Source organism: Rhamphochromis longiceps, linkage group LG3 (assembly GCF_057381845.1).
Source record: "Rhamphochromis longiceps isolate RC_006_pf linkage group LG3, R_longiceps_female_GT1.1, whole genome shotgun sequence".
Lineage (NCBI taxonomy): Eukaryota > Metazoa > Chordata > Actinopteri > Cichliformes > Cichlidae > Rhamphochromis > Rhamphochromis longiceps.
Window position 1 is genome coordinate 46,015,806 of NC_140559.1, and position 25,027 is coordinate 46,040,832.

The 25,027-nt window shown below is 38.6% G+C and overlaps 3 protein-coding genes across 3 annotated transcripts; 2 read left to right on the forward strand and 1 right to left on the reverse strand.

Annotated features, from left to right (window-relative positions):
* Positions 1-4,979: 4,979 nt before the first annotated feature.
* On the reverse strand, positions 4,980-7,146 carry LOC146675007 (transmembrane protein 272-like). Its single transcript, XM_085399821.1, has 4 exons — positions 7,092-7,146; positions 6,954-7,004; positions 6,667-6,831; positions 4,980-5,188 (listed from the first exon to the last, which is right to left on the reverse strand). The coding sequence occupies exons 1-4, from the start codon at positions 7,144-7,146 to the stop codon at positions 4,980-4,982; spliced, it is 480 nt and encodes a 159-aa protein (XP_085255947.1).
* A 3,201-nt stretch (positions 7,147-10,347) lies between these two features.
* On the forward strand, positions 10,348-13,877 carry LOC146675008 (cornifelin homolog B-like). Its single transcript, XM_085399852.1, is given in 4 exon segments — positions 10,348-10,410; positions 11,299-11,397; positions 12,479-12,624; positions 13,384-13,877. Coding segments are annotated over 3 exon segments (399 nt in total). The 5' UTR covers positions 10,348-10,410; positions 11,299-11,300; the 3' UTR covers positions 13,540-13,877.
* Positions 13,878-18,378: 4,501 nt separating this feature from the next.
* On the forward strand, positions 18,379-20,277 carry LOC146675009 (cornifelin homolog B-like). Its single transcript, XM_085399804.1, has 4 exons — positions 18,379-18,512; positions 18,832-18,959; positions 19,287-19,432; positions 20,068-20,277. The coding sequence occupies exons 1-4, from the start codon at positions 18,394-18,396 to the stop codon at positions 20,161-20,163; spliced, it is 489 nt and encodes a 162-aa protein (XP_085255930.1). The 5' UTR covers positions 18,379-18,393; the 3' UTR covers positions 20,164-20,277.
* The last annotated feature ends 4,750 nt before the right edge of the window (positions 20,278-25,027 follow it).

Sequence of the window (25,027 nt, forward strand, 5' to 3'; positions counted from 1 at the left end):
CAGTTTGGGGGTAATTTTAGTCTCGACTATCCATTACTTTCCCTGGTACACTGAAGTGCTATACAACATAAAGATCTTAGAGACCATAAAACAAATATGACATTTATCACCAGCAGCAACATGACACATGATTGTGAGGGACTGTTGTCCTACATGATGACCTCCTGAAAAGCTTGCAATGGCCTTCATATATCAACCACGCTGTCACAGATGCCACTTTAGTGCGAAGGCAGCAAATCGAACAAAGTGCTGGTCTTCAGTGATTTTGGTCCATATTAACATCACACAGTTGCTGCAGCTTTTTCAGTTGCTCATTCATGATGAAATATTTTGTTCTATCACATCCTGAAGCTGTTTTATAGTAATGAGATCTGGTGATTGTGGAGGCCATTTGAATACAACAAACTCATTGTCATGTTCAAGAAACCGGTTTGAGATGATCCCATGAACTTTGCAAAACATGGTTTGTCATCCTGCTGAAAACAGTCATCAGAAGATGGGACCACTGTGACCATAAAGGGACATGATCAGCAACAACACTCAGGTAGGCTGTGGCTTTTAAATGATGCTCATTAGTACTAAGTGACCCAAATTGTGCCAATATCCCCCACATCATTAAACCACAACCACTAACATTAACTGTTAATATAAGGCAGGGTGTATCAGTGCTTTCATCTTGTTTATGTCAAATTTTGAACATATCTTCCAAATGTTGCAGCAGAAATCGCGACACATTAGACCATTTGACAATTCAATTTTGTAGCCTTAATTTTTGCTTCCACTGCTTCAAGGTTTGACATGTCGTGTGTTCAGAGATGCTCTTCTACATAGCGTGGTTGTTAACAAGCGGTTGTTTGAATTACTTCTGCCTTCCTATCAGCTCAAAGGAAGGCATTCTCCTGGCATAAACGAGTCATTTTCACCTAGAAAACTGCTGCTCACAGGATATTTTCTGTCCATCTGACCATAGAGATGTGTGAAAATCTCAGTAGATGAGCATTTAAAAAAAAAAAGAAAAAAAAAAGACTCAGACCAGTTGTCACGTTAATGGGTCTGTTGACCCAGCGTTTTAAGTTTTAGTTTATTTATGTTGATGTTTATGTTTAAGTTTTTTAGGTTAGCTAAGTTCATTTGTTTATCAGATTCCCTTTGTGTTTTTCTACCCCTAAATTTAAGTTTCCCTCACCCTTTATGTGTTTCATGTCTTATGTTGTCAAGTTCGTATTGCCATGTCTGCGTCTCATGTTTCCTGTTTTATTTTGAAGGTCTGTGTCCTGTGTCAGTGTAGTCAGCTTTGCTTCCTTCATCTCGTAATGTCAGCTTAGTGTTAGCAGTTTCCCCATGTGTTTCCACTTCCCCTAATCACCCTTGTGTGTATTTAGTCTGTGTGTTTCTTTTTGCTCATTGTCAGGTCGTCTGTTGTCCTTTGTGCTATGTTTCCAGGGTCCAGGTACCTTTGTGTCCATGTCGGGTTTCATGTTTTGATTTTTTTTAAGTTTATCTTTAGTTTCCACAGTTTAGATTATCGTTTAGCTTCATATTCATCAGTTTTGTTTTGTAATATTTTACCTGCCTTAATAAACGGCTCGCTTTATGTTAACATTCAAGTTTTATTCCACGTCCATTTGTGTCTGCATTTTGGGTCCTCTTCGTCACTCTATACACTCTGCCTGTGCCAGACTGTGACACCAGCCCATTTAGCAGTAAAAAGCATTCAAAGTCCCTTAAATTACTTTTCTTCTCCATTCTGATGCCAGATTTGAAATTCTGTAGATCAGCTTGACCACGACAACATGCTGAAATGCACAGAGTGGCTGAAGTGATCGAACGATTGCATATTTGTATTAATGAAAAGTTGAACATGTCTACCTAATAAACTGGTGATCAAAGTAGGAAAACCTGAGATACAGTGCCATCCATAATGTTTAGGACACCATTTTTGTAGTTTTGCCTCTGTACACCATCAAACAATCAATATTTGACTGAAGTACAGATTTTTAGCTTTAAGGGGTTTCACAAAAACTTTGTAGGATTTAGTTAAGAATTACAACCATTTCACATCCCCCATCTTCAGAGATTGTCACAGTGGTTTTTTTTTTAAATTGGGCTTCCACACTAGCTGTCTTACTGTGTAATATATTTTGTTATTAAGATTGGATTATGAGGTATTTTAGGGTATATTTTCTGTCAACATCTTTGAAAAACAATTTCACAACTCATTTTTGTACGTCTTTTTGCTTCTTTATTCTCATATTTGCAAAAAGAGGATGAAGTGCTGGGATTTTCTGAGATAAAGTACGCAGGTCTAAAAAACTGAAAGCATTTTAGGTGATTCAGGAGTGGAAGTGAAAAAGCTACAGTTATGATGGACAGCCTCCTTAAGCTTCCCGTCATGATATATACAGAAAACATTTACATTAAACAAGTTTATTCAGCTTCTGCACCTTCTCTGGTAACTTTCCCTGGGCACATGTGAAACAGCCTGAACTTTATAAAACGAAAAGCCTGTTTTTGTTTTCCTCTCATTTTTAATGACTCTTCTCTGAGGTGTTTTTGTGTTTGTTTTAGCCGCATGAGATTTGAGTTTCTTCAAAATGCATAATTCCTGTTTTCAGTTCTCAGTCTGACGTGGTTGTGCTGATCCATGTTTCAGTGTAAAAATGTACTGGACAAAAAATAAAAAATACAGTAGGCTTTTTTCCACAATATTATTTTCTCATTATGAAACAGAACAAACCCACCATGGATTGGAAACTTCTAAATGAACACTGTTTCAGAGGGATTTCTTTAGAATACAATACTGTGCAATACTGTGCAAAAACTTAGAGCAACCCCTGATTTCTTTATATTTTGGAAATAGGTGGAGTGATTTTTAACTGTACAATCATATGATGGAAATGGTCAAAGGAGCTTGCAAAGAAAAGCGTCTGGACTTCTTTAAGTTGCTTGAAGACGTTTCACCTCTCATCCGAGAAGCTTCTTCAGTTCTAAGGTCAAATGGTGGAGAGTCCCAGATATAAACCTAGTGGGAGTTTCCCCCCACAGAGGGACAAAAGGACCCCCTGATGATCCTCTAATCGCCTGAGCCAAGGTGTGAAACTGGGTGTGGGTCCCAATCAGCCAGAGTTTCGGGTGAGTTCATTGTGAAACCTGGCCCCACCTTATCATGCGAATTTCTGAGGTCAGATGGCCCAGGACGTGAGTGGGCGTTAAGGCGTCTGGGAAGGGATCTCAAAACTGGATTATAGATGGCAGAGAGTTGGTGTCGTAAACCCCCGCCTCTGTTCAAAGATGGTCGCTCACAGTGGACATAGATGGCTTCTTTCACTCCTCTTTCAAACCATCCAGAGGAGTGAAAGAAGCCATCTATGTCCACTGTGAGCGACCATCTTTGAACAGAGGCGGGGGTTTACGACACCAACTCTGGTGTCGTAAACTGATTGGGACCCTGATTGGGACCCACACCCAGTTTCACACCTTGGCTCAGGCGATTAGAGGATCATCAGGGGGTCCTTTTGTCCCTCTGTGGGGGGTTACTCCCACTAGGTTTATATCTGGGACTCTCCACCATTTGACCTTAGAACTGAAGAAGCTTCTCGGATGAGAGGTGAAACATCTTCAAGTAACTTACACGAGTCCAGACGCTTTTCTTTGCAAACTCCTTTGACTACGATGACCTGGATGACTGAGAACCTTCACAGACATATGATGGAAATGCAGTATATAAAGAAAAAAGTGTTTCTACAGTTACTAACAAGCTTGGAAGTCCATATTTGCTGTGACTGCGTTTAATCCTTAATCACAAATATGACAAACTTTCTTGTCATTTCTGTAAGAAATCTTCAGGAATAGATCTCCAGACATCTTGAAGGACAGTCAAAGCTCTTCTTTGGATGTTTCTGCCTTCTGTTCTGTTCTCTGTCAAACTGATCTCACACTGCTTCAATAATGTTGAGATGTGTGCAGATGCACTCTCACCTGCCTGCTGCCACTCCTGAGCCGCCGCTGCACTGGTGGCACTGATCCCATAGCTGACGATCCTGGTGCTTGCTGGACTTTCTTGGGTGACCTGAAGCCTTTTTCACAACAATTAAACCTGTTTCCTAAAAGTTCTTGATGATCCGACAAAAGGTTAATTTAGGTGAAATCTCAGTTGCAACAACCTCCTTGCCTGTCAAACCCTTTTTATGCAACGCAATGATGAATAAGAAGAATGATTTCAAGAATCCCCTTTTAACACATCCAGTGTGCTATTCCAACTCAATCAGCATGACATGATCTCTAGCCTTGTGCTCATCAACCTTCTTTCCTGTGCTACCGAGAAGATTATTGAAGCGGTCTACTTTTATGCCAGCGATGAAATGCAGTGGAAGTGGGTTTTTTGGGATTAAGTTCATTTTCATGACAGAGATGAATTTTGCAATTCATCTAATCACTCTTCATAACATTCGAGTGTATATGCAAATTGCCATCATAAAAACTGAAGCAGCATTTGGCCACGACTCCACTGCTCAAGACCACTTTAAAAAACAAAAACAAAAAAAAACTCTGGTTGCTTGGAAGCCAAATATGAAGAAACGATGGGTGGCTAAAGACTTTTGCACATGAACATTCAGAAAGTAAACAAGCATTTTGATACACAACCAATTTACCCTCTGACTAAACAGCTCTATCCAATAAATATTCTGTTTTGAGCTATTTTAAATATTCTTGTTCATTATTTTGCCTAACATTATATATATTATTAAAAACATCCAGTCAAATGTTTAGATAACAGAAATCTTCCGTGAAAATAATAATAATAAAAAAAAGATTAAACATTTTCCACTAAACTTTGTATTTTACCTGTAAATTGTGACATTTCTCTGAAAAGAAAAAAGTGTGTTGTGTTATTAAAAGCTCTAAACATATATAAGACACATATCAAAGCCAAATTCCAACATGTTCAAAGCTTCATTTTTTATTTATTAGTTTTCTTTTCATCCACGCAGCAGACTCCGAGTGTTATCATCATCAGCCTCTCGTTGCTTACGACAGCAATAGGACAAGAGGAGCACACCTAACAGGATGTAGGTCAGGTTGGTGCTCCAAAATGCAAACAGGTAGAGCGTCTTGTTGCAGTATGGATCGGCTTTTGTTGTGTTTTTATTGTAGTTCGGTTCGTAAATGGAGTAGATCATCACATTACCTGGAGAAATATTAAACAAAAGAGACTCAAAGGTGCTTGCTCACTAAGAAAATAGTGCTGTAATGCATTAATTCTCATGCCACGAAAAAATCAATTTGCTCCACAACATTAACAGCTTCTCAAATGTGCTAACTCATTATTTTTTGCTTTGGTGTTTAAAGCTGCACAAATCCATTTCTGGCCCCATGAGAGGGGCTGAAAACCCCTCTTTATTTCTCTGTTGTGAATGATCTATTTTAACTTTTAAATCAGTGAACCAGTTATTAAATGTCAGTCAACGGATCTGTGCAGAGCTGAAGTTTTCACGTACTTGAAATAAAATAAGGAAATAGCTCCTCTTTAAATTTCTTTTGAATAAGCATGTCTTACACTTCCAGTAAACAAAGGGAAACGATAATATAAGACTCAACAATTAATTTTTATTCTTTGTCAGAGACACGAGTCTAAAACCTCTATGTCACGTATCCATTCATGCAATCAATATGAGTACTACTGTACTATCATGGGGACATTCAGGACTTTCTGTTGATACCACATTTGTGCGGGTTGTGCTAACAGAGCACATGGACTTTGCAGCTTCCACATTTCATGGCCACAGCTGTCATGATTCTATTGCAGAAACTGTCTTTATCAGTTCAGTTTCAACTGTACTGAAATTACCTTCAATTTTTTTTTATTTTTATTTACATAACACGAAACATGAAAACAACACAGCCGCCACAAACATATGGTCCTCTGATTACATCTCACAGAAAACAGACAACCAGGTTTTAGGAAATAAAAATTCAGAGCACACAAACCAGAGGGAGGCGCTCATTTCTGAAGGTATCATTAAAACTGAAACCATTCTTCAGCATATATGTGGTCACAGCATTGCTACCTCAGGCTACCTAAGATATGAATTTACTGGTTTAAGCAGATTCTTGAAGATTAGGCTCTCTAGAAAGCCTAAACTCTTTTAAACAGAATGCAACAAGGCTGCCTCGGTCTATAAGACCACGGAAAGATCATTGATTTAACAGGCTGGTGTGCTGCAATATATCGTTACGTTACACCCTTCTGTGATCAAACAAGACCTGATGCATCACACGTCTAAAGATGATAAGGAACAAATAAATAATTATAAAAAAAAAAAAAAATGATGGAACATGTTTCTTTCAAACACAATACTTACATTACCTTCAAAAATCTAAATCTCAAAATATGTTTTTCTGGCTCTCAGGAGGTTAATCTTATTTTCCCCCACATGCACTGATAGATGGTTCCTTAACAATCGTATTATTAGCTCTAGTTTTTATTTTAGATTTGCAACATCAGCTACTCTTTTGCTCTTTTGTTTTGCTACTCATCTAACTTGGTTGGGAAATAAACAAAAAAAACAAAATAAAATCTGCTTTGCTTGTGCAGGCTGTCTGTAATATTTCTAAAATCAGCTGACTTTTGCTGTTAAGAAACTGGATTCAGCTCTCAAAGCTCACCTGTGATGAACCAGCAAACATAGAAGATGATGGCCACAGAGCACAGAACGATGTTGCAACAGTTGTAGCACCAGCTCAGTGCCAACAAGATGGGTACGAGTATGAAAAAACACATATAGACGGGGATGAAGGGCTGCCTCGGACAGTCGGTGCTGTACACCAATCCTACAGGGCACAAGAATAAAGATGAGTGTCTTTATTAAACACCTTTGATTATTTGATTTTTCAAACTTTGTTTCCAGCATATAAATTAAATTCAAACATCAGTAGATTCATCTCTCACTTACCAACTACCCCTTGAGCAATGAATATGATATCGAAAATCACCAAGGTACAATCTGAAGGAAGGCAGTGATACTTTTAGTCATAAATGACACCATGCAGCAGCTGCAGATGTGCAAAAATGTTTCAAATTACTCTCTTACTTAATATTACTGCCCAAGGCCGGCAGATGTGTTGTGACCTGTTGCTGTCTGGCATTATGCCTGGAAAGAAATCAAACATACGAAGACACAAAGAGAGCCACATGATATTCCTCCGCCAGTCGTCTCTATTTCTCAGTTACGTAGCAAAAGAAAAGATTTGTTGAAGGACCAGCTCACCAAAGAAAAGTTTCATTTAAAACTTATTTATCACTGCAAGATCTAAACGCGTGTCAGTATAGTCAGGGAATGAAACTTAAATTATGTGAAAGAATTAAAGTGAGATTTTTTTGCAGGCCTACCTGTTTGTGTGTCACCGGACTCCTTTGGAAACATGACAAGGACTGTTGTTAAAACTTGGTGACATTTAATGTGGCTATGTGGGCAAGAGCGTATTGTCAAACTTCCTTTTACAGCGTTTTCACGTTAGTGTATGCCTCTTTGTGTTCCCTTTCCATTATTGTTATATAAATTTCACAGATTTTAGAGTTATTGGGTTTTTTGGTGTATGGGTTTCCATAAGCTTCACGTTGGATAGAAGAGCTCACAGAAACATTTGCTTACATTATCACAAAGCTTCTGATAATTATTCCTTATTTATAGTTTTCCTTTTGCTGTGTGTTTCTCAGCAGAAATGAAATCGTTTGCTTTCCCAAATCGCACTTTCTGTTTTCAGTTCCCAGGCCGATGTTCTGTGTTTTTTTTTTTTAAAATATTGGTTTAGTATGTGAAATAAAAATATTTTTCCCCCGATGCAACAATTAACAGGAAGTGAAAAAGATGCAGTAAGCTATTAAACTGGACGTCTTTTTAAATCATCTATTTTGAAATGTAAAAAACAAACAAAGCCAAAACGCCACAGATATTGAAAAATTAACACACTAGAACAGGGGTGAACAACTCCAGTGTCCCTGCAGGTTTTAGATGTGTCTTTGAACCAACACAGCTGATTTAAATGGCTAAATTAGCTCCTGCAGTTCTCCAGAGGCCTGGTAACGAACTAATCATGTGATTCCGGTGTATTGACCCAAGGTGAGATCTAAAACCTGCAGGACACCGGCCCTCAGGGCCTGGAAATGCCCACCCCTGCACTAGAACATGGAGTGTATGTAAATAGCCTTAATAGTAGTCTAAACTATAAAAAGATGGCAAACGGTAGTTTGTAAAATAATTCAGTTGAATATTTTATTGAACAATTAATTATTAAATCAGAATATGGTCATCTGTGTCAAGGTTTGACTGAACAGACTCAAACGCAGGACTCAGAAGTGCAAGTTTAGTTAGTTTACTTACAGTGAGGGGAACATTGTGCTATTATAAGTCTTTCAGCAGTTCTTAGGCAGCAATTTTGTTTTTCTGATCTTTAGCGTTTTCCAAAAAAAGACTCCTCTCTCCACTATGCAAAACACTCTCTCACAGGGGCTCACAGGGTGGGCCGTCTTAAACAGAGGAAAGGATACATTGGAAATCTTTGTCATGATAACAGGGAATGAGACTTACAGACAAGCGAGGCGAATACTACTGCAGTCAGACCACACTCAAGTGAAGACTGAAGGTCAGGTCTCAGCTTAAATAGTAGTCTGCTGATTGCCAGATGATTCACAGGTGCTTGATTGCTTCAGGTGCCTCAGGGAGAGGGTGGACATCCCAGGAGGATCCTGGCCTTGCAAGGTAAGTGAACACATACACAGTAACCCCGCCTTAACAGAAGCCTCCCGGGGACCCTCCGGGTTTATGTGGATGACTATGATAGAAGTCCCAGAGCATGGTCTTATCCAGAACTACCGACTGAGGGATCCAGGAATGCTCTACTGGACATACACCTCTCAGTGCACCAGATACTGAAGAGCCCTCCCACAATGTCTGACATCCATGATGCGTCTCACCGAGTAGGATATGGGATATGGGACAAAAAGGCTTGGGCCACGGTTGGGGAATTGGTGATGCTAAAGGGCTTGACCAAGTACTCGAAGTGGCCCTGATGGGTGTTAAATCTTTCCACTGTCCCCCCCTCTCGTATCAGAACCAGGTGATAGGCGTCACGGAGATCCAGTTTTGTGAACACGGCTGCTACTTGTAGTAGCTCGAAAACAAAATTGTGAAAAGGCAAAGGGACTGGAGGACCATGGCGGTGTCCAAATTCAGGGGTTGTATCCTTTGAAGGCTGCAATTTCAGGCCGATTAAGTCACAGCAAAATGGCTAGGACTTTCCAAATTCTCTATATCAGTCATCCACCAAGGACATAGCTGCTACTGTTTTCGTTGCTAGACAACAGGACCGTTCAATTAAACAGTCGCACGTCCGGTCTTCACGGCCTTCGAAGGACTCGGTCTTACATTGTGTACTTAAATAGAAGTACAAATACTACTGTTAAAAAAATACTCCAGTAGAAGTTGAAGTACTGTAAAGAGTAGCTCTTTGGAGGATGTTTCTATTTTTTGGTGAAAAGCTAACTGAACTTTGTGCTTTATCAACATAATGATAAATAATATCAGTAGATAGGAATAAAAACTTTAGTCTATTTTTTTTATTCTAATCTTCTCAGCTTGAATCTGATAAAGGGGATGAAGGAAAATTAAAAATATATTTGTATTTTCTGTTGCCTCCAGTTTAGAGGACTTTGCCTCTGAACAGAAAAATGTGTACAGTCAGGGGTTTGGTGGATTTAGCAGGTGGGGAAAACTGGTTTTAATCGATCAGTGTGGGGAAAAAAAAATCATAACTCACATTAATTTGTACTGAGAGCTCGAGTAGATTTGCAGGCTGTGATCAGCTGACCTGCTGCTCTTTGAGGATGTAAACACCTGAATTATACCTGATGTGAGCAGATGTTTCATGAGTTGTCCTGGCTGATTTCCATCCTCTACACTGCCAGTAAACTGTTTATGCCATCTTTTTTCTACATGGTATGAAGGTGGAATTCATTGAATGAATTCAAGGAACTTCAGCTAAAATTCAAAAGAATCTCTGCTGAATCTCAGTTGACGTGACTTCACTCTGAGCATGAAACCACAGCCACTATGTACCTGACACTTAAAAAATGTCACTCCCTTTATCCTCGCTCCTCCTCAGTAGGGTTAGCTAGATGCTTAAATACTGCAACTTACAGATACCAGCCGTCATTCCTTTGTGGTGGCAAAAACAAAACAAAACAAACAACAAAAACACGCAGTCCCACTTTTAACCCCTGACTTTGGTCTTCCATGTGTTTCTGTTCAGGCTCAAATTAAAGGCTCAAAGGCTTCAATTCCTCTTTCACTCCCTGATTTGTAGTTAGATACTAAGTTGTTCCCGCACAGAGCTCAGAGATCTGCAGAAAAGGTAGGACAGATATTTTATACTAACGAGCAGCTTAAAAGAGTCAGTAATCTTTGAACTCATGACACTTTGGTATAAGTGTTATCAGGAAGACGTGCAGCTGCAATGATGGATACATTATTAATATTATTATTATTATACTTCAACTGCAGTAACAAAATAAGCGGACTTAATGATGCATGTCACTTAGGCTGGATGCTAAATAAAAATATCCATCACCGTAGAAGTGACAGCTTACATCTGTTTTACTTTCTGTGTTTGAAACAGTGTTCTTCTGGTATTTAATATGTTATATAATTTTGATATAGCATTTTACATTTCTGGCTTCCTCAAAATGCTGTATCATTTTCAAAATGCTGCTTTCAGTTTGCCTGAGTTGTGTTTTTAAGCAAGTCACATCAGGCCTCTCCACGCCATCTTGTGGAGAGGCCTGAGGTTACTTCACCTGCTCTGCCTATTTCTGAAGTGATCGGCCATGAATTTGAATTTTGGCATCAAAGTTCAGACCTACGTGCACAATTACAGCAGGTTTTATTACTGCAAAATGCATTTTTAAATAGTCAAAAACTTCAATTTAGTTTTATTTATATACTGCAAAATCACAGTCACAGCTTTCTCAAAATGCTCATGTGGCCATTAAGTTCTGCATAGTGACGTATATATATATATATATATATATATATATATATATATATATATATATATATATATATATATATATATATATATATATATATATATGTACATTCTTAGTAGTTTCTTGCACAGTGAACTTTTTTGTCTGTATTGCACATAAATAAAATGTGCCTCTGGTCTGAGGTCTTCATAGTGCTTTACATGAAGCTAAAGATCCTGTTATCTGTATCTGTATTTGTGATTTATCTCCTCCAGCCATGGCTGTCCGACAGCAGCCCACCCAGGTGATGACAACTGCCAGTGCTGGGCAGTGGACCACCGGCCTTTGTGAATGTTGTGTTGATATGGAGACCTGTAAGTCAACCGACCTATTTCTGCAAACAGCAGCGATTAGTGCATCAACCGTCTCCTTAGACTTTGCTTCAGGCCTTCTTTGCAATCATTTAGCAGAGAGTCTAAAGTCAGCAAATATTCAAGAATTTCTAAAAGCATTGAGACTATCTCACCAGAATGTCCAGGTAGTAGTATTATAGAGCAACAAAGTTTAAGTTGCTTTAATGGGAACAGGAATTTAAATGTTAAAACTGACCTAATCTGGTCTCTTTGTGGTTTCACTCGGGGAAATCTGAAATAGCTCCCCCTGGAGGATGCCAAAAACATCACAATGGTACACCAGTGCAAAATTTAAAGTGGATCAAACTCAGTGGAGACCTTCATGTCACAGTGTCACACAGGGACATACGTAACTGTGCTCTTCAACATGTTTTTTTTAATGGATTATTATATCTCTGTATGTATGTTTTAAGATCTTCTTTCCTTTTTTACAATCAGGTAAAATGTTTGAAAAAAAAAAGAGCATTAAAAGATTTAAACAACATATCAATTTTTTCCCCCAAAGTGACTTTTTAAAATCAAAGACAATAAAACAAAAGATACAAGATTTTTCATTTGATGTGATCACATTCATGAGACATTAGAAAACTTCTTGTAAAATCTACTAGCGTTAACATTCATAATGCCACACACATAAATGCTGTGGTGGAGGTGTTTCTGCAGGTAGACAAGCAAAAGAAGAAATGCTGCCCTGCTTCCTTGGTACTCTCACAGAGGAGCATTAAAGGACAATTTGACTGACTGGAAACTGGAACAAAAGCATGCAGTCAAAATATGAAGAAATAGCCACTGAAACTTTCATAATGTACAATGAGCCATGCAAAACATGATGTAGACATGAGAAGAGGAAGATGGGCAACAAACAGACAAACTGACAGCACGGAGAAGGAGAAGTGCTAAACAATGAACTCTCCATGTCTTTATAAAACAGATTGAAATAGTAAAAATCTATGTTGTTTGCATTGTGATTTAAAACATAGTTATTATATATGAAACGTGGACATTTTATATATAATAACTCTGTACGTGTTTCTCGTCAAAGGTTGCTGTGGCTTTTGGTGTTTCCCCTGCATGCAGTGTGATGCAGCCAGTAAACATGGATGGTGCTGCGCACTGCCACTGCTGGATGTTTGTGGTGTGGTGTCCTGCTTACTCCGTGGGTCCATCAGAGAGCGCCACAACATTGTTGTAAGACTGCTTTCAGATGGAGGACACTGTTACAAACTACATTTAAAAGATAGATGAGGTCACTGGAGGAGGTGCAGTTTTAAGACTTCCTAAAAGTCCTGGAGGTTTCTGCTTGGAGTAATAAGTTATGATATTTTCAGAATATAGTAAAAGTCCTGAGATCGGTCTTTATTATTGAATGTGTGTATTTCAGATGTGGTTCTAAAATGAACTTCATTGCATAAAATGTGGGAAGAAACCTGCACATGTGGCTGCAACTCTCAGATATTTGGTTACCAGCTCCACACAGCATTTTTAAAGGACATGTTACTCTCAGTGCTGACGCCAGCCTGTTGTAACAGTTAGCTGTAGCAGGTTCCTGCCAGCATCAAAAAGCTGATAGTTAGTGAATATAGTGGAGCTTTTAGCAGATAAGGAGAAAGAGACTGCCGTCATTCATTTACGTCTTTATTGTTAGTAAAAACAGATGAATGTTGAATGTTGTGATGTGAAATTTACTGTCTGGAAATCACAGGAAAACCTCCTCTGCATGTTTCTGTTACTATTCATGTTGGTTTGAGTTCAGAATAATCAGTGCCGTATCTACACAGTGGCAACCACGACAGCACAATAATATTTGTTTTTATATAGCGCCAAATCACAACAGCAGTGGCCTGAAAGTGCTTTATATTGTAAGGTGAGGAAGCTGAAATACTGCAGAGACCCCGTAACTCCTGCTGCTTCATCCTCTCTTTCTGCTTCTTCTCCTCCATCCTGCAGGGCTCGTTCTGTGATGACTGCTGTAAAGTGTGCTGGTGTTACCCGTGCGTTTGGTGCCAGATGCATCGTGAGCTGAAGATCAGGCAGTAATAGCAGCCCGCCACCTCGACTGCTGCCAGCACGTCTGTGGATGCAAACATTTCGGCTGTGTGTTGAGGGCCTATGTCACTGCTGAAGAAAAATGCTTTAAATTTGTTGTCATATTAATGTGTCGAATCCTATTTGACTTTTTCAGGCCAATAAAATCCTTTAATTTTATACAACATCATGTGTGAGATTAATTGTCCTAGTGTTCAGATATAAACTAGTCGTATTCACTAATATATGCAGATGAAGTAATTGTTTGTAATAGTGGAACCTGTCGGGCTGAAACTGTGTTTTTCTGTTGTGCTTAATTCATTATAACATTGCATCATATAATGCTGCTGTATTAGAGCATTACTACTTCATTTAGATTTATTTGACCTAAAACATTTGAAAGAAAATCCACTGCTTCTGTAACGGTACTTTATCACCTTATATTATTTTTCCCTTAGAAAATTTGTTAGAAAAATAAAAGTGCGCCATGCAAAATAAATAAAAATATCTAGCAATGAAACCAAGAGTACCCGAAATCATAAACATTTGAGTTCTTTGTCTAGTAAATCTTTGAGATTGGGTTCTTCTTATTCTGATGTGCCTAAAGCTTTGCAGCATATCGTTGCTTCCAGTTGCCTGAGGCCTCTCTTCTTGCTACACTGATGTAAGCAAACGGTGGACAGTACACTGACACTGTAGATGTAGTCCCATTCGATACCTGATCTTTGTTTACTCTTGCTTCCTGGGTGAAAATGTGTAGCGAAGAATCGCTGCAATAGTACTTATCGGCCACTACATGCCCCCTTAATGCCTCTACATCACAGAACTCATGGCTAAACAACAAATCTGAGATTCATATTTTTTGACCAGATCATGCATGTACACAACAACGAAGCCTTGACTGCCTTAGTAAAGGTAAACACTGAAAGGTAAACACTCTTATTTTTGCCTACCTTATTTAATTACTAAATACTACAAACTGTTCTATTCACTTCATTTACACAAAGTTGTGTCCAAGGCGAAAATATGAAGAGTTCAAGAAGTTATTGGGTATCCAGATTTTTACAGACCCAAAATGGGACCTAAAATTCCCAAACTGTAAAACAATGCTTAACCTTTCACATGAGGCATACTGAGCGTCAGCTGAACAATATGAAACTGAGGCTACAATTTGATATTCTGGTGTGACGAGTCTCGATTTCTGCCAAAACATTCAGATGTTAGGTTCAGAGTTTGCTGTAAACATGAAAATATGGATCCATGCTCCATTGTATCAACAGTTCAGGCTGGTGATGGTGTGAAGATGCTGGTGATATTTTTTTTGGCACACTTTGGGTCCCTTAGTACTAACTAGCATGCTAGTAGTTAGGACTAGCATCATTTAAACACCAGAGCCTAACTGACCATTGTTATGAGATGTCAGAGGCTAACCTCCACTGAGGAAGTGTCGATAGAAATATAACACAGAATTCAACAACAAGTATAACTGTATTTGAATTTGCTGAAGCTAATCTTTGTAGGAGCAAAGATATATTTTATTCGATGTAACAAACATACATATTTTGTTCGATGTAGTGAATAAGCAGAAAAGTACAAAATGTGTTGATTCTGAATACTGAAGTGTCATCTGAGTTCTGAGTTAGGCAACCGGATGAGCCATGAGGCATCTGCAGGGTTAGGGGGGTTACTGTATTTATAAGTAAATATTAGGAGGTATTTCAGGGTTTAAAGCATGTGATTTCTTGGCCAGCATCATCTGCCTGATTCCAAGTACAAATTTCGTAAGTCATGCCATGTACGCAGTTTGCAGATTTCTTGCTTCCTCATTTTCATGTTGCCGATGTGCATGTTACACAGATGTTACAACAGACAGTTTCTCATCATATTGTGTATTAGAAACATTCAGGTTACTATAGACAAGTTTATTGAGCTTTTACCCTCTTTGATAATTATTTGTTACACTTTTGTGGTATTTTCTTGTTATGAATTCTGAACAAGTTAGTACATTTCAAACAGGCATTTGGGATCAAACATTTTTTAGAGATTCAGAACAGTTCCCTTTTTGAGGTTTGGTTTCTCTTTTTTTGTTTTTCTCAGCGTCTTAAGATCCTCTTTTCAAAAACTCAAACTCAAAAGAAACATAAATAATAAAACAGAATACAATTTTAGATTTTTTGTAGAGCAAGTCCAAGTGGAACTGATAAGGAGGATCGGCAGGCAGACTAACAATTCCAAGGAAATGATCTACTGGTGCGCAATTCCCATCCCTAGACAGGACTATTTATACACATCCAGTACCTCACTACAACACCTGCCTTACTTCACATAAAAAACTTCTAAAGTATGTAAGCAGATACAAGTGACCATAATATTTTTTACTGCAGTAATGCATTGCTCCTTTTATTATTGTTTTGGTGACGGTTCACAGAGAGGCAAAAACAAAATGGTCTTCTCTGATAAATGAACCATTCATGATGCCATGGTAGAAGCAGCAGACAGAGAGGTCTTCACTGACACATGTGCTTTCATCGCAGTTAACCTTTAATGATATGATTTACGTTCGTTTTGATTCGCTCAAAACTAGACGAAAACTATTTTTTTTGTTTGGGAGTTCTCCCTCTACATTTTTACATCTCTCTTGATCTATAAAGGCCTGACCGGAGGACAGGAGACAGTTGCCATGGTGAAGTGGGAAGAGTGGTCTTCTTATTACAGAGAGAAGTTTGTGCCATAAAGGGCGAAAGATAAACCAAGTGCAGTTCTATTATAATGCATAATAGAACTGTTTACTGCCTGGGTGTTGTGCTCTTTGTTCGTTTAGGTTTGCTAAATGAAGTAAGAGACACGGTGCTGTTAGTAACTCTCACCTTTAACTGTCTAATAAATTTTAAGAAACGTGTACTTTGAGTTTATGTTGTCTTCTCTCATAAAGAACCTGACAATACTTCAGATACTGTTATCTTCTGCCAAGACATCAGCTGCCTTGTCCTTCCATACCTGAGAATAGAAACTAACTGTTGTGTTGAGCTTCTTCTTTAATCACTTACATGTAAAATCTAAAAATGTGATGACTTGGTCCTCACGTTTCACTAGCTTTACACCAGATGTGTGCGCTGTGTGTACTCATTCCTGGAGCTGTCAGTAAAAATCGAACATGGTGACCTATTCTGAGTTTATACTTACACGGTTACACCGTGTAACAGATTGCAACTACCTGAGATTTCGTTAGTTTTATTGAGTTTTGGTCTCACCTTCTAATTCATTGTGATACCCGTGCAACCCATGCAGGACATACACTAGTTATGTACTTTACTGTCTGGGCCAAAAACATAAAAAACCAGCTTTGACAGCACGACACTGCCTGTGAAATCAACTAAAGACCCAAGCTAGCTCGTTAGCAGCTAAAAATGGCATCTTGTTAATTTAATTAAACTGACAACAACTGTCTTGTTTCTTCAGACTTTAATCATCTTCAATAAATATCCTTACAAATGTGACACTGTTTAAGGGGAACTAACAGCAATATTTATAACAGCAAGATTTATTCCCAGGAAGCATTTTTACGGCAAAGAAATAATCAACCAAACACAAATTTACTCATCTTCATGTAAATATCCAGCAGCTCCATTTAAAAAAGCAGACATCCCTCCAGCCATAACAGTAAATAAGTGAAATAAATTGTGGTAAAAATACAGATAAAAATACATTTGAGCTAAGTCATCTTGTTTCCTTTCCCAGAAGAATTTGACTCCTGAAATGTCAAGAGAAAAACCTGAGGTAGTGACCAGTTTATAAAATACTACATCATCTCTTGGACATTTACATTTTTTGGTTGATGGTGTAGTATTCAGTCCATAAGAATGCATTAATATGCAGGGTTGGTTCTTCTCCAATCTACATGTTACTATTATTATGATTATTATTATTAGCAGTCGTATTACACGTTGAAGTATCATCGGTGCACTTACTAAGCCTCAGGTTGCCCTAGGTGTGTCCATCAGAGTGTGAGTGTGAATGTGGGACAAGGTGCTATGGAACAGTAAAAAGCAGTGTTTGGATGTGTTTATGTAGTAAAGAAACACTAAGTACTCAGAGTAGAAAAGCAATATATAGGTACCAGTCCATTTGGCTTTCAAATGTCAGTGTAAGTACTCTTAGACCTGCTGGTGACCAAATGTTTGGCTAAAGTACAGACTTTCTGCACTTAAGTACAAATAATACTGTTAAAAAATACTCCAGTAAAACTTGAACAACTGATTCAACTTCTTTACTCAAGTAAAAGTAAAAAAGTACAAGCTCTGAAATGTACTCAGAGTAAGAAAGTAAAAAGTATCCCTTTGGAGGAAGTTTCCATTTTGTGTGCAGAGCTGAGTGAACCTTGTGCTTTATTGCAACCGCCCCCCAAAAAACACACACAAAAAAACACAGTCCCACTTTTAACCCAGACTTTGGCACAGTCATCTCTTGTTATGCAACATCCTCGGGTCATTTATAAAAAAGCCTGTCATATGTTTCTGTTTAGGCTCAAATTAGTTCGATGTTTGGAGGCTCACAGTGACAGAACTGCGTTAAAGCAAAAGTAACTTTTTTACAAAATGTAAGGTGTAGAAAGTACAGATATATGTAGTAAAAAGTAATCACTAAAAAAACACTACTCAAGTACAGTACAGATACCTGGAGTACAGTAATAAAGTATTTGTACTTCCCACCTCTGGTGTCAAGTGTGTTTGGATTGACAGCAGAAGTACTGATGGATTCATAGAATAAGTCTTGTTGCTGCTCATCGGTTAAGCAGTGTGTTTTCCTTTCACAGCACTGAAGCAGGGGCTCAGTGAATTTCTAAACATTCGTCATAGCAGTTACTGTGCATCATTACAGTGATTGGTGTGGACTTCCCATCAGGCTCAGCCCTCCGCGGCTCTTGAGTAATCCATGTGTGTGCGTACTCTCGGCACCTCCCCTTCCTGTTATTGGTCTGTGCTTAAATGCTGGTGTTTCCAAACTTTTTCTCTTGTTTTGAAAGCTCAGAGAACCAGAGAAGACAAAAGAAGGTAAGAAAAACATTTTACACTGATGAACAGCTTAAGAGAATCAGAAATCTTTGTAAAATCATGAATGTAATACGTGGTAACATTTTTCTGAGGAAGTCAGAGATAATAAATCTGTGCTTAAAACCGGTGTCAGCTCTTTTGTCTGGGCCGTACATAAATCATTTGTACAGCTGGCCAAAGGTATTTGTTGTCATTTATATGAACCAGGAATCATCCTGTTATAACATGGATCAAAACCAGTCTTTCACCTTTTTCATGTTGAATTTCTCTAACCAGACAACCACTACAGCATTTCAATCTGTGTCTGTGTTTCCTTCAGCATGGTGATTCCTACAGGCACGGCTGTCCACAAGCAGCCCACCCAGGTGGTGACAGTCGTCAGGACCGTTGAAAACTCTGGCCAATGGAGCACCGACCTCTGTGATTGCTGCTCTGATATGGAGAGCTGTAAGTAAACTCAGGAAACCCTACAAACAGCAGTGATTTCTGCATGAACGATCTCCTCAGACTTTGTTTGCAATAAGCTAACCGAGTGTTTGAAGTCAGTAAAAAATCAAGAATGAATGAACTATCTGAGACTACATGATAGCAATGATCATTTAGTAGCATTATGGAGTTTTTCATTATTTTACATTTTTCACCAGAAAACCAAGTTTTCGTAATTGGAGTGGAAATGTCGCAATAAGTTGTGAGAAGTGATGATTCATGTGCTGAGGTGTCTGCTGAGGTGTCTGTCTGTCTGTAAAATAACTCTGTACCTGTTTCTCCCCAAAGGTTGCTGTGGCCTTTGCTGCTTCCCCTGCATGCAGTGTGATGCAGCCAATAAACATGGATGGTGCTGTGCAATGCCACTCCTGGACGTTTGTGGTGTGGTGTCCTGCTTACTCCGTGGATCCATCAGAGAGCGCCACAACATCGAAGTAAGGCTGGATTAGAGATGGAGGACACTGTTACAAACTACACTTAAAAGATAGATGAGGTCACTAGAGGAAGTGCACTTTTATAACTTCTGCACTGGCTTCACTTTTAAGCCCTGGAGGTTTCTGCGAGTTGAATGTGTGTCTTTGTGATGTGGTTCTAAAATTAACTGACGTAAAATCTAAATTTTATGAGATTCATATAAAATGCACACAAATTGTGCTTTGTGCAGATCCTTCTCACTCACCGTCACCTCTTCAATAGCTCCCAGATGTCTCTGTGTCCTCATTATTTGTTTATAAGTAACCACATCATGTAGTGCCACCATAAAAGTGACCTGGATAAAACTTGTGGTATTTTACAATCCGTGGAAATTATAAAGGAGTAGCTTGAGTTGAGAAAGAGGAACTGTAAAGTTCTTCAAATCTGAAATCTCTTGCCCTCATCGTGGGAAAAAAGTTGAGGTTGCTTGTTTTGACAAACTCTCAGATATTTGGTTACCCAGCTCTACACAGGGACACAGCTGCCGGATGAGGGGATGACAACACCCCACTAAACTTTTATGTCTGAGGGGTAACAACAGTAACTCCTGCTGCTTCATCCTCTGTCTATCTGCTTCTTCTTCTCCATCCTGCAGGGCTCGTTCACTGATGACTGCTGTAAAGTGTGCTTTTGTTACCCGTGTGTTTGGGGCCAGATGCATCGTGAGGTGAAGATCAGGGAAAACAAGTAGCCCGCCACCTCGACTGTGATCAGCACGCAAGTCGTCTGTGGATACGATGCAAACATTTTGGCTGTGTAATGAGAGGCTATGACTTTTTCAGGCAAATAAAATCCTTTAATTTTATACATCATCTGTGAGATTAATTGTCCTCTTCTGCAAAACAGAGTTTAACCATTTTTCAGATATAAACTAGTCATATTCACTAATTGTGAACTTTGATAGGATAGTGAGAAAGACATTAGCTTTTCTGAGTTGGTCAGACATCTGGGCTATATTCTCAGCAGCATATTAAACATATCAGGTCCCCATAAGGAGAATCATGTGCTAACCGCTGTCTAAATGACTCGGGTAAAGTTTGTAGCATGCATGCTTGTTGTTTTTGTCTGCTTCCACTTGTCTTTGCACTAGGATGATGTCGGCGTAAATGTGCAGTCATATTCTTTGTGTTCCCACTAGTGCTGTCAGCGTTAATCTCGTTAAAATGACGTTAACGCCACAACACGGCAAATCTCCGTTTGCGAGCTACCGCGGATCGCCCCGTGCGTGGGGCTGGACGGCGTCAACATGTTAACAAGCTAACTGCGCTAACGCACTAGTTCCTACCAATTGAGCATTGCTTGGCACATCCGACATACTGTTTTACTTTTGTCCATGACGCACTTACCTTCAGGGTCATGCTTCACATGAAAACCAAGATAGTTCCAAAGGCCAGATCTGAATGAGGATGGGGGAGGTTCAATTTCGGGTAGCGTTGAGGCAGTTGCCATGTTGCAACGAGCTTAGCTTCTGTCTTGTTAGCCTGTGCTGCGCTCAGTGGATCTGCACTCGACAGTGCAGCCTATAGTCGAACGCAGATTCACTGAGTGCATAAGACAGACAGCATCGTCAGAAGAAAAGTTGATAAAATAAATAAAAAATTTTGTATTGTTTGATACATATGCGTACCGAACCAAAAGCACTGTATCGAACGGTTCAATATCGATACGAGTATTGTTGCACCCCTACTATATATATATAGTAGGGGTGCAACAATACTCGTACTTGGACGTACACAACAATAAAGCCTTGACTGTCTTTATAAGGGTAAACACTCTCATTTTTTGCCTTCTTCTTTTTGTCTGGTGAGTTGGTCAGACAAAATCAACCAACAAATGGTCAGAATTATAGATAATTGATAAAACAGGAATTAAATACCCCCCCCCCCCCCCAAAAAAAAACAAACAAACAAAAAAAACAAAAACACAAAACTAAATAAAAATGTTTGAAGTTTAGTCTTCCTACTGTTCTATGCATTTGTAATAGTTGTGTCCAAGAGGTAAGTAAGAAAAGTTTAAGAAGTTCTTGGGAATATTGTCTCCAGATTTTTACAGACCCAAAATGGGACCTAAAATTCCCAAACTGTAAAACAATGCTTAACCTTTCACATGAGGCATACTGAGTGTCAGCTAAGCAATGGAAACTGAGGCTACAATTTGATATTCTGGTGTGACGAGTCTCGATTTCTGCAAAAACATTCAGATGTTAGGGTCAGTGTTTGCTGTAAACATGAAAATATAGAACAGTTCAGGCTGGTGATGGCGCGATGATGCTGGTGATAATTTTAGGCACACTTTGGGTCCCTTAGTACTAACTAGCACGCTAGTATTTAGGACTAGCATCATTTAAACACCAGAGACTAACTGACCATTGTTATGAGCATTGTTATCACCTCCACTGACTAAGTGACTAAGTGATGATAGAAATATAACACAGAATTCAACAACAAGTATAGCTGTATGTGAATTTGCTGAAGCTAATCTTTGTAGGAGCAAAGATATATTTCATTCGATGTAACAAATATACATATTTTGTTTGATGTAGTGAATAAGCAGAAAAGTTTCAAATTAAAATGTGTTGATTCTGAATACTGAAGTGTCATCTGAGTTGCTGAGTTAGGCAACCGGATGTGTGAGCCATAGGGCATCTGCTCAAGAGAAGGACAGAGAGATGATAAAATCATGGAAAACTATATATAGTTGTGGTCGGATGTTTGTATCCACTCATCATTGGTCATTGGTCAAGGCCAAAATCACTCATTGGTGATTTTGGTCTTTTAATTATTTCATGCACTGTTCTTTTGCCAGCATAGAATAATTGCACAGCACACGTCTTTGATGACTTTAAAAACTAAAAGTTGTGTGCATAAATTTTAATTTATAGTTTGCAGATTTCTTGCTTCCTCATTTTCATGTTGCCGATGTGCATGTTACACAGATGTTACAACAGACAGTTTCTCATCATATTGTGTATTAGAAACATTCAGGTTACTATAGACAAGTTTATTGAGCTTTTACCCTCTTTGTTAATTATTTGTTACACTTTTGTGGTATTTTCTTGTTATCAATTCTGAACAAGTTAGTACATTTCAAACAGGCATTTGGGATCAAACATTTTTTAGAGATTCAGAACAGTTCCCTTTTTGAGGATTGGTTTCTCTTTTTTTGTTTTTCTCAGTGTCTTAAGATCCTCTTTTCCAAAACTCAAACTCAAAAGAAACATAAATAATAAAACAGAATACAATTTTAGATTTTTTGTAGAGCAAGTCCAAGTGGAACTGATAAGGAGGATCGATAGGCAGGCAGACTAACAATTCCAAGGAAATGATCTACTGGTGCGCAATTCCCATCCCTAGACAGGACTATTTATACACATCCAGTACGATTGATCACCTGTTGCAAAAATGGTAGAGTTTATTCTTACACGGTTACACCGTGCAACAGATTGCAACTACCTGAGATTTTATTGGTTTTATTGACTTTTGGTCTCACCTTGTAATTCATTGTGATACCCGTGCAACCCATGCAGGACATACACTAGTTATGTACCATATTGTCTGAGCCAAAAACTTAAAGAAGCAGCTTTGACAGCACGACACTGCCTGTGAAATCAACTAAAGACACAAGCTAGCTCGTTAGCAGCTAAAAATGGCATCTTGTTTGTTTAATTAAAGTGCCAACATGTCTTTTTTCTTTAATCATTTAATCATCTTCAGTAATTTTCCTTACAAATGTGACACTATTTAAGGGGAACTAACAGCAGAAAAGATTTATTCTCCATTAAAGAAAACAGACATTCCTCCAGTCATAACAAGTATCATCGGTGCACCTACTAAACCTCAGGTTGTCCTAGATGTGTCCATTGGAGTGTGAATATTGGACAAGGTGCTGTGGAATAGTAAAAAGCAGTGTATGGATGTGTGTGTGTGGTAAAGAAACGAAACGCTCTGACACACACACACACACACACACACACACACACACACACACACACACACACACACACACACACACACACACACACTCAAGTACAGTACAGATACCTGAAGTACAGTAATGAAGTATTTGTACTTCATTACTTCCAGTGTTGGGTGTAACGCATAACACGTTACTGTAATTAAATTACTTTTCCACTGAAAAAGTAGAGTAACTGATTACTGTTCATTTTTAGGTATTTTAATTACAGTTACTTACAAAGTACTTGCGTTACATTGTAAAATAATCAAACTCGCTGAATGTCATTTATTAATTATTCAATAATTTGTCTTCTAAAGGTAAAAGTAAACTCTGCCGCTTTAACATCGCTGTAGTGCAGCTGCACGTCATTTCGCGCCAGTTTGCTGCATAGTCGTATTCTAAAGATGTCGGACACGGCTGAAGCGAGTGGCTGTTTTATGAAATGGACATATTCCCGTCTCTTCACTTTTGTGAAACAAGCAGACAAGAACATTACAGTAATATGTAAAAACTATCGGCTGCTGTTAATAGCACGAGTAATCTACTGAAGCGCCTGACACGAGAGCATAGACAAACACTTCTGAGTGATCCTTGTTCATCATCCACGGATAACACCGCGGCAACTCCTGCTAAGCAGGCAAAGCTTGATTTTACTTCAGCAGCACAGAAATCGTCTGAAGGTGAGCTTAAAAAATGATTGCAGGCTACATTGTGGAAGAGATGCTACCGCTGCGTACTGTAGAGTCTACGTCTTTTAAAAAAAATTATTTATTATTTAAAGAGTTTAATTTCTATTGTTTGTCCACTCAAGGATTATAGGGATTTAAAAAAGTATTTAGTTAAATTACTTATTAAGTAATTAAGTTACTTTTCAGACACAGTAATTAGATAAGTATTTTAAATACAATATTGATTAAGTAATTAGTACTTAATTACTTTTTAAAAGTAACTTACTCAACACTGGTTACTTCCCACCTCTTGTGTCAAGACTGATAGAATAAGTCTTGTTGCTGCTCACTGGTTAAGCAGTGTTTCCATTTCACAGCACTGAAGCAGAGACCCAGTGAACTCTTGACCCTTCATCGTAGCAGTTACTGGAAAGTCATTAGAGGAACTGTGTGGAATTTCCTTCAGGCTCAGCCCTCTGCAGTTCACGAGCAACCGAAAAACATCTGACAATCCACCACTCACTACAATACTTGCCTTACTTGTGCTTTATTAACATAATGATAAAATAATATCAGTAGATGGGAATACAAACTTTAAAAAAAATCTAATTATACTCAGCTTGAAGCTGAAGAAAAGAAGGAAACTAAAAAGTATTTCTATTTACCGTTGTCCACATTGTAGAGGGTGACTTTTCCTCTAAACAGGAGAATGTGTCAGTCAGTCAGATGAGCAGTCCTTACCTTTAAATCTACCCTCTCTTCTTCCTCTCTCTGTTTGTGAGCTGATAGTAACACTGCATTTAAAATGACCTGACACTTAAAAAACGTCACTCCCTTTATGCTCGCTCCTCTTCAGTACCACAAGCTAGATGCTGAAGTACCACAACTTACAGACACCTGCAGTTGTTCCGGTGTTGTGCAAAAACAAAACAA

Bases quoted from the DNA above. Each gene is read 5' to 3' on its own strand.
- LOC146675007 (XM_085399821.1), bottom strand. From the start codon at position 7,146: ATGCCAGACAGCAACAGGTCACAACACATCTGCCGGCCTTGGGCAGTA. The intron at 6,832-6,953 runs GTAAGTGAGAGA...TGTGCCCTGTAG, and splicing joins CATTGCTCAAGGGGTAGTTG to GATTGGTGTACAGCACCGAC. The intron at 5,189-6,666 runs GTGAGCTTTGAG...ATATTTCTCCAG, and splicing joins TGTTTGCTGGTTCATCACAG to GTAATGTGATGATCTACTCC.
- LOC146675009 (XM_085399804.1), top strand. From the start codon at position 18,394: ATGTGTGTGCGTACTCTCGGCACCTCCCCTTCCTGTTATTGGTCTGTG. The intron at 18,513-18,831 runs GTAAGAAAAACA...TGTTTCCTTCAG, and splicing joins ACCAGAGAAGACAAAAGAAG to CATGGTGATTCCTACAGGCA. The intron at 19,433-20,067 runs GTAAGGCTGGAT...TCCATCCTGCAG, and splicing joins GAGAGCGCCACAACATCGAA to GGCTCGTTCACTGATGACTG.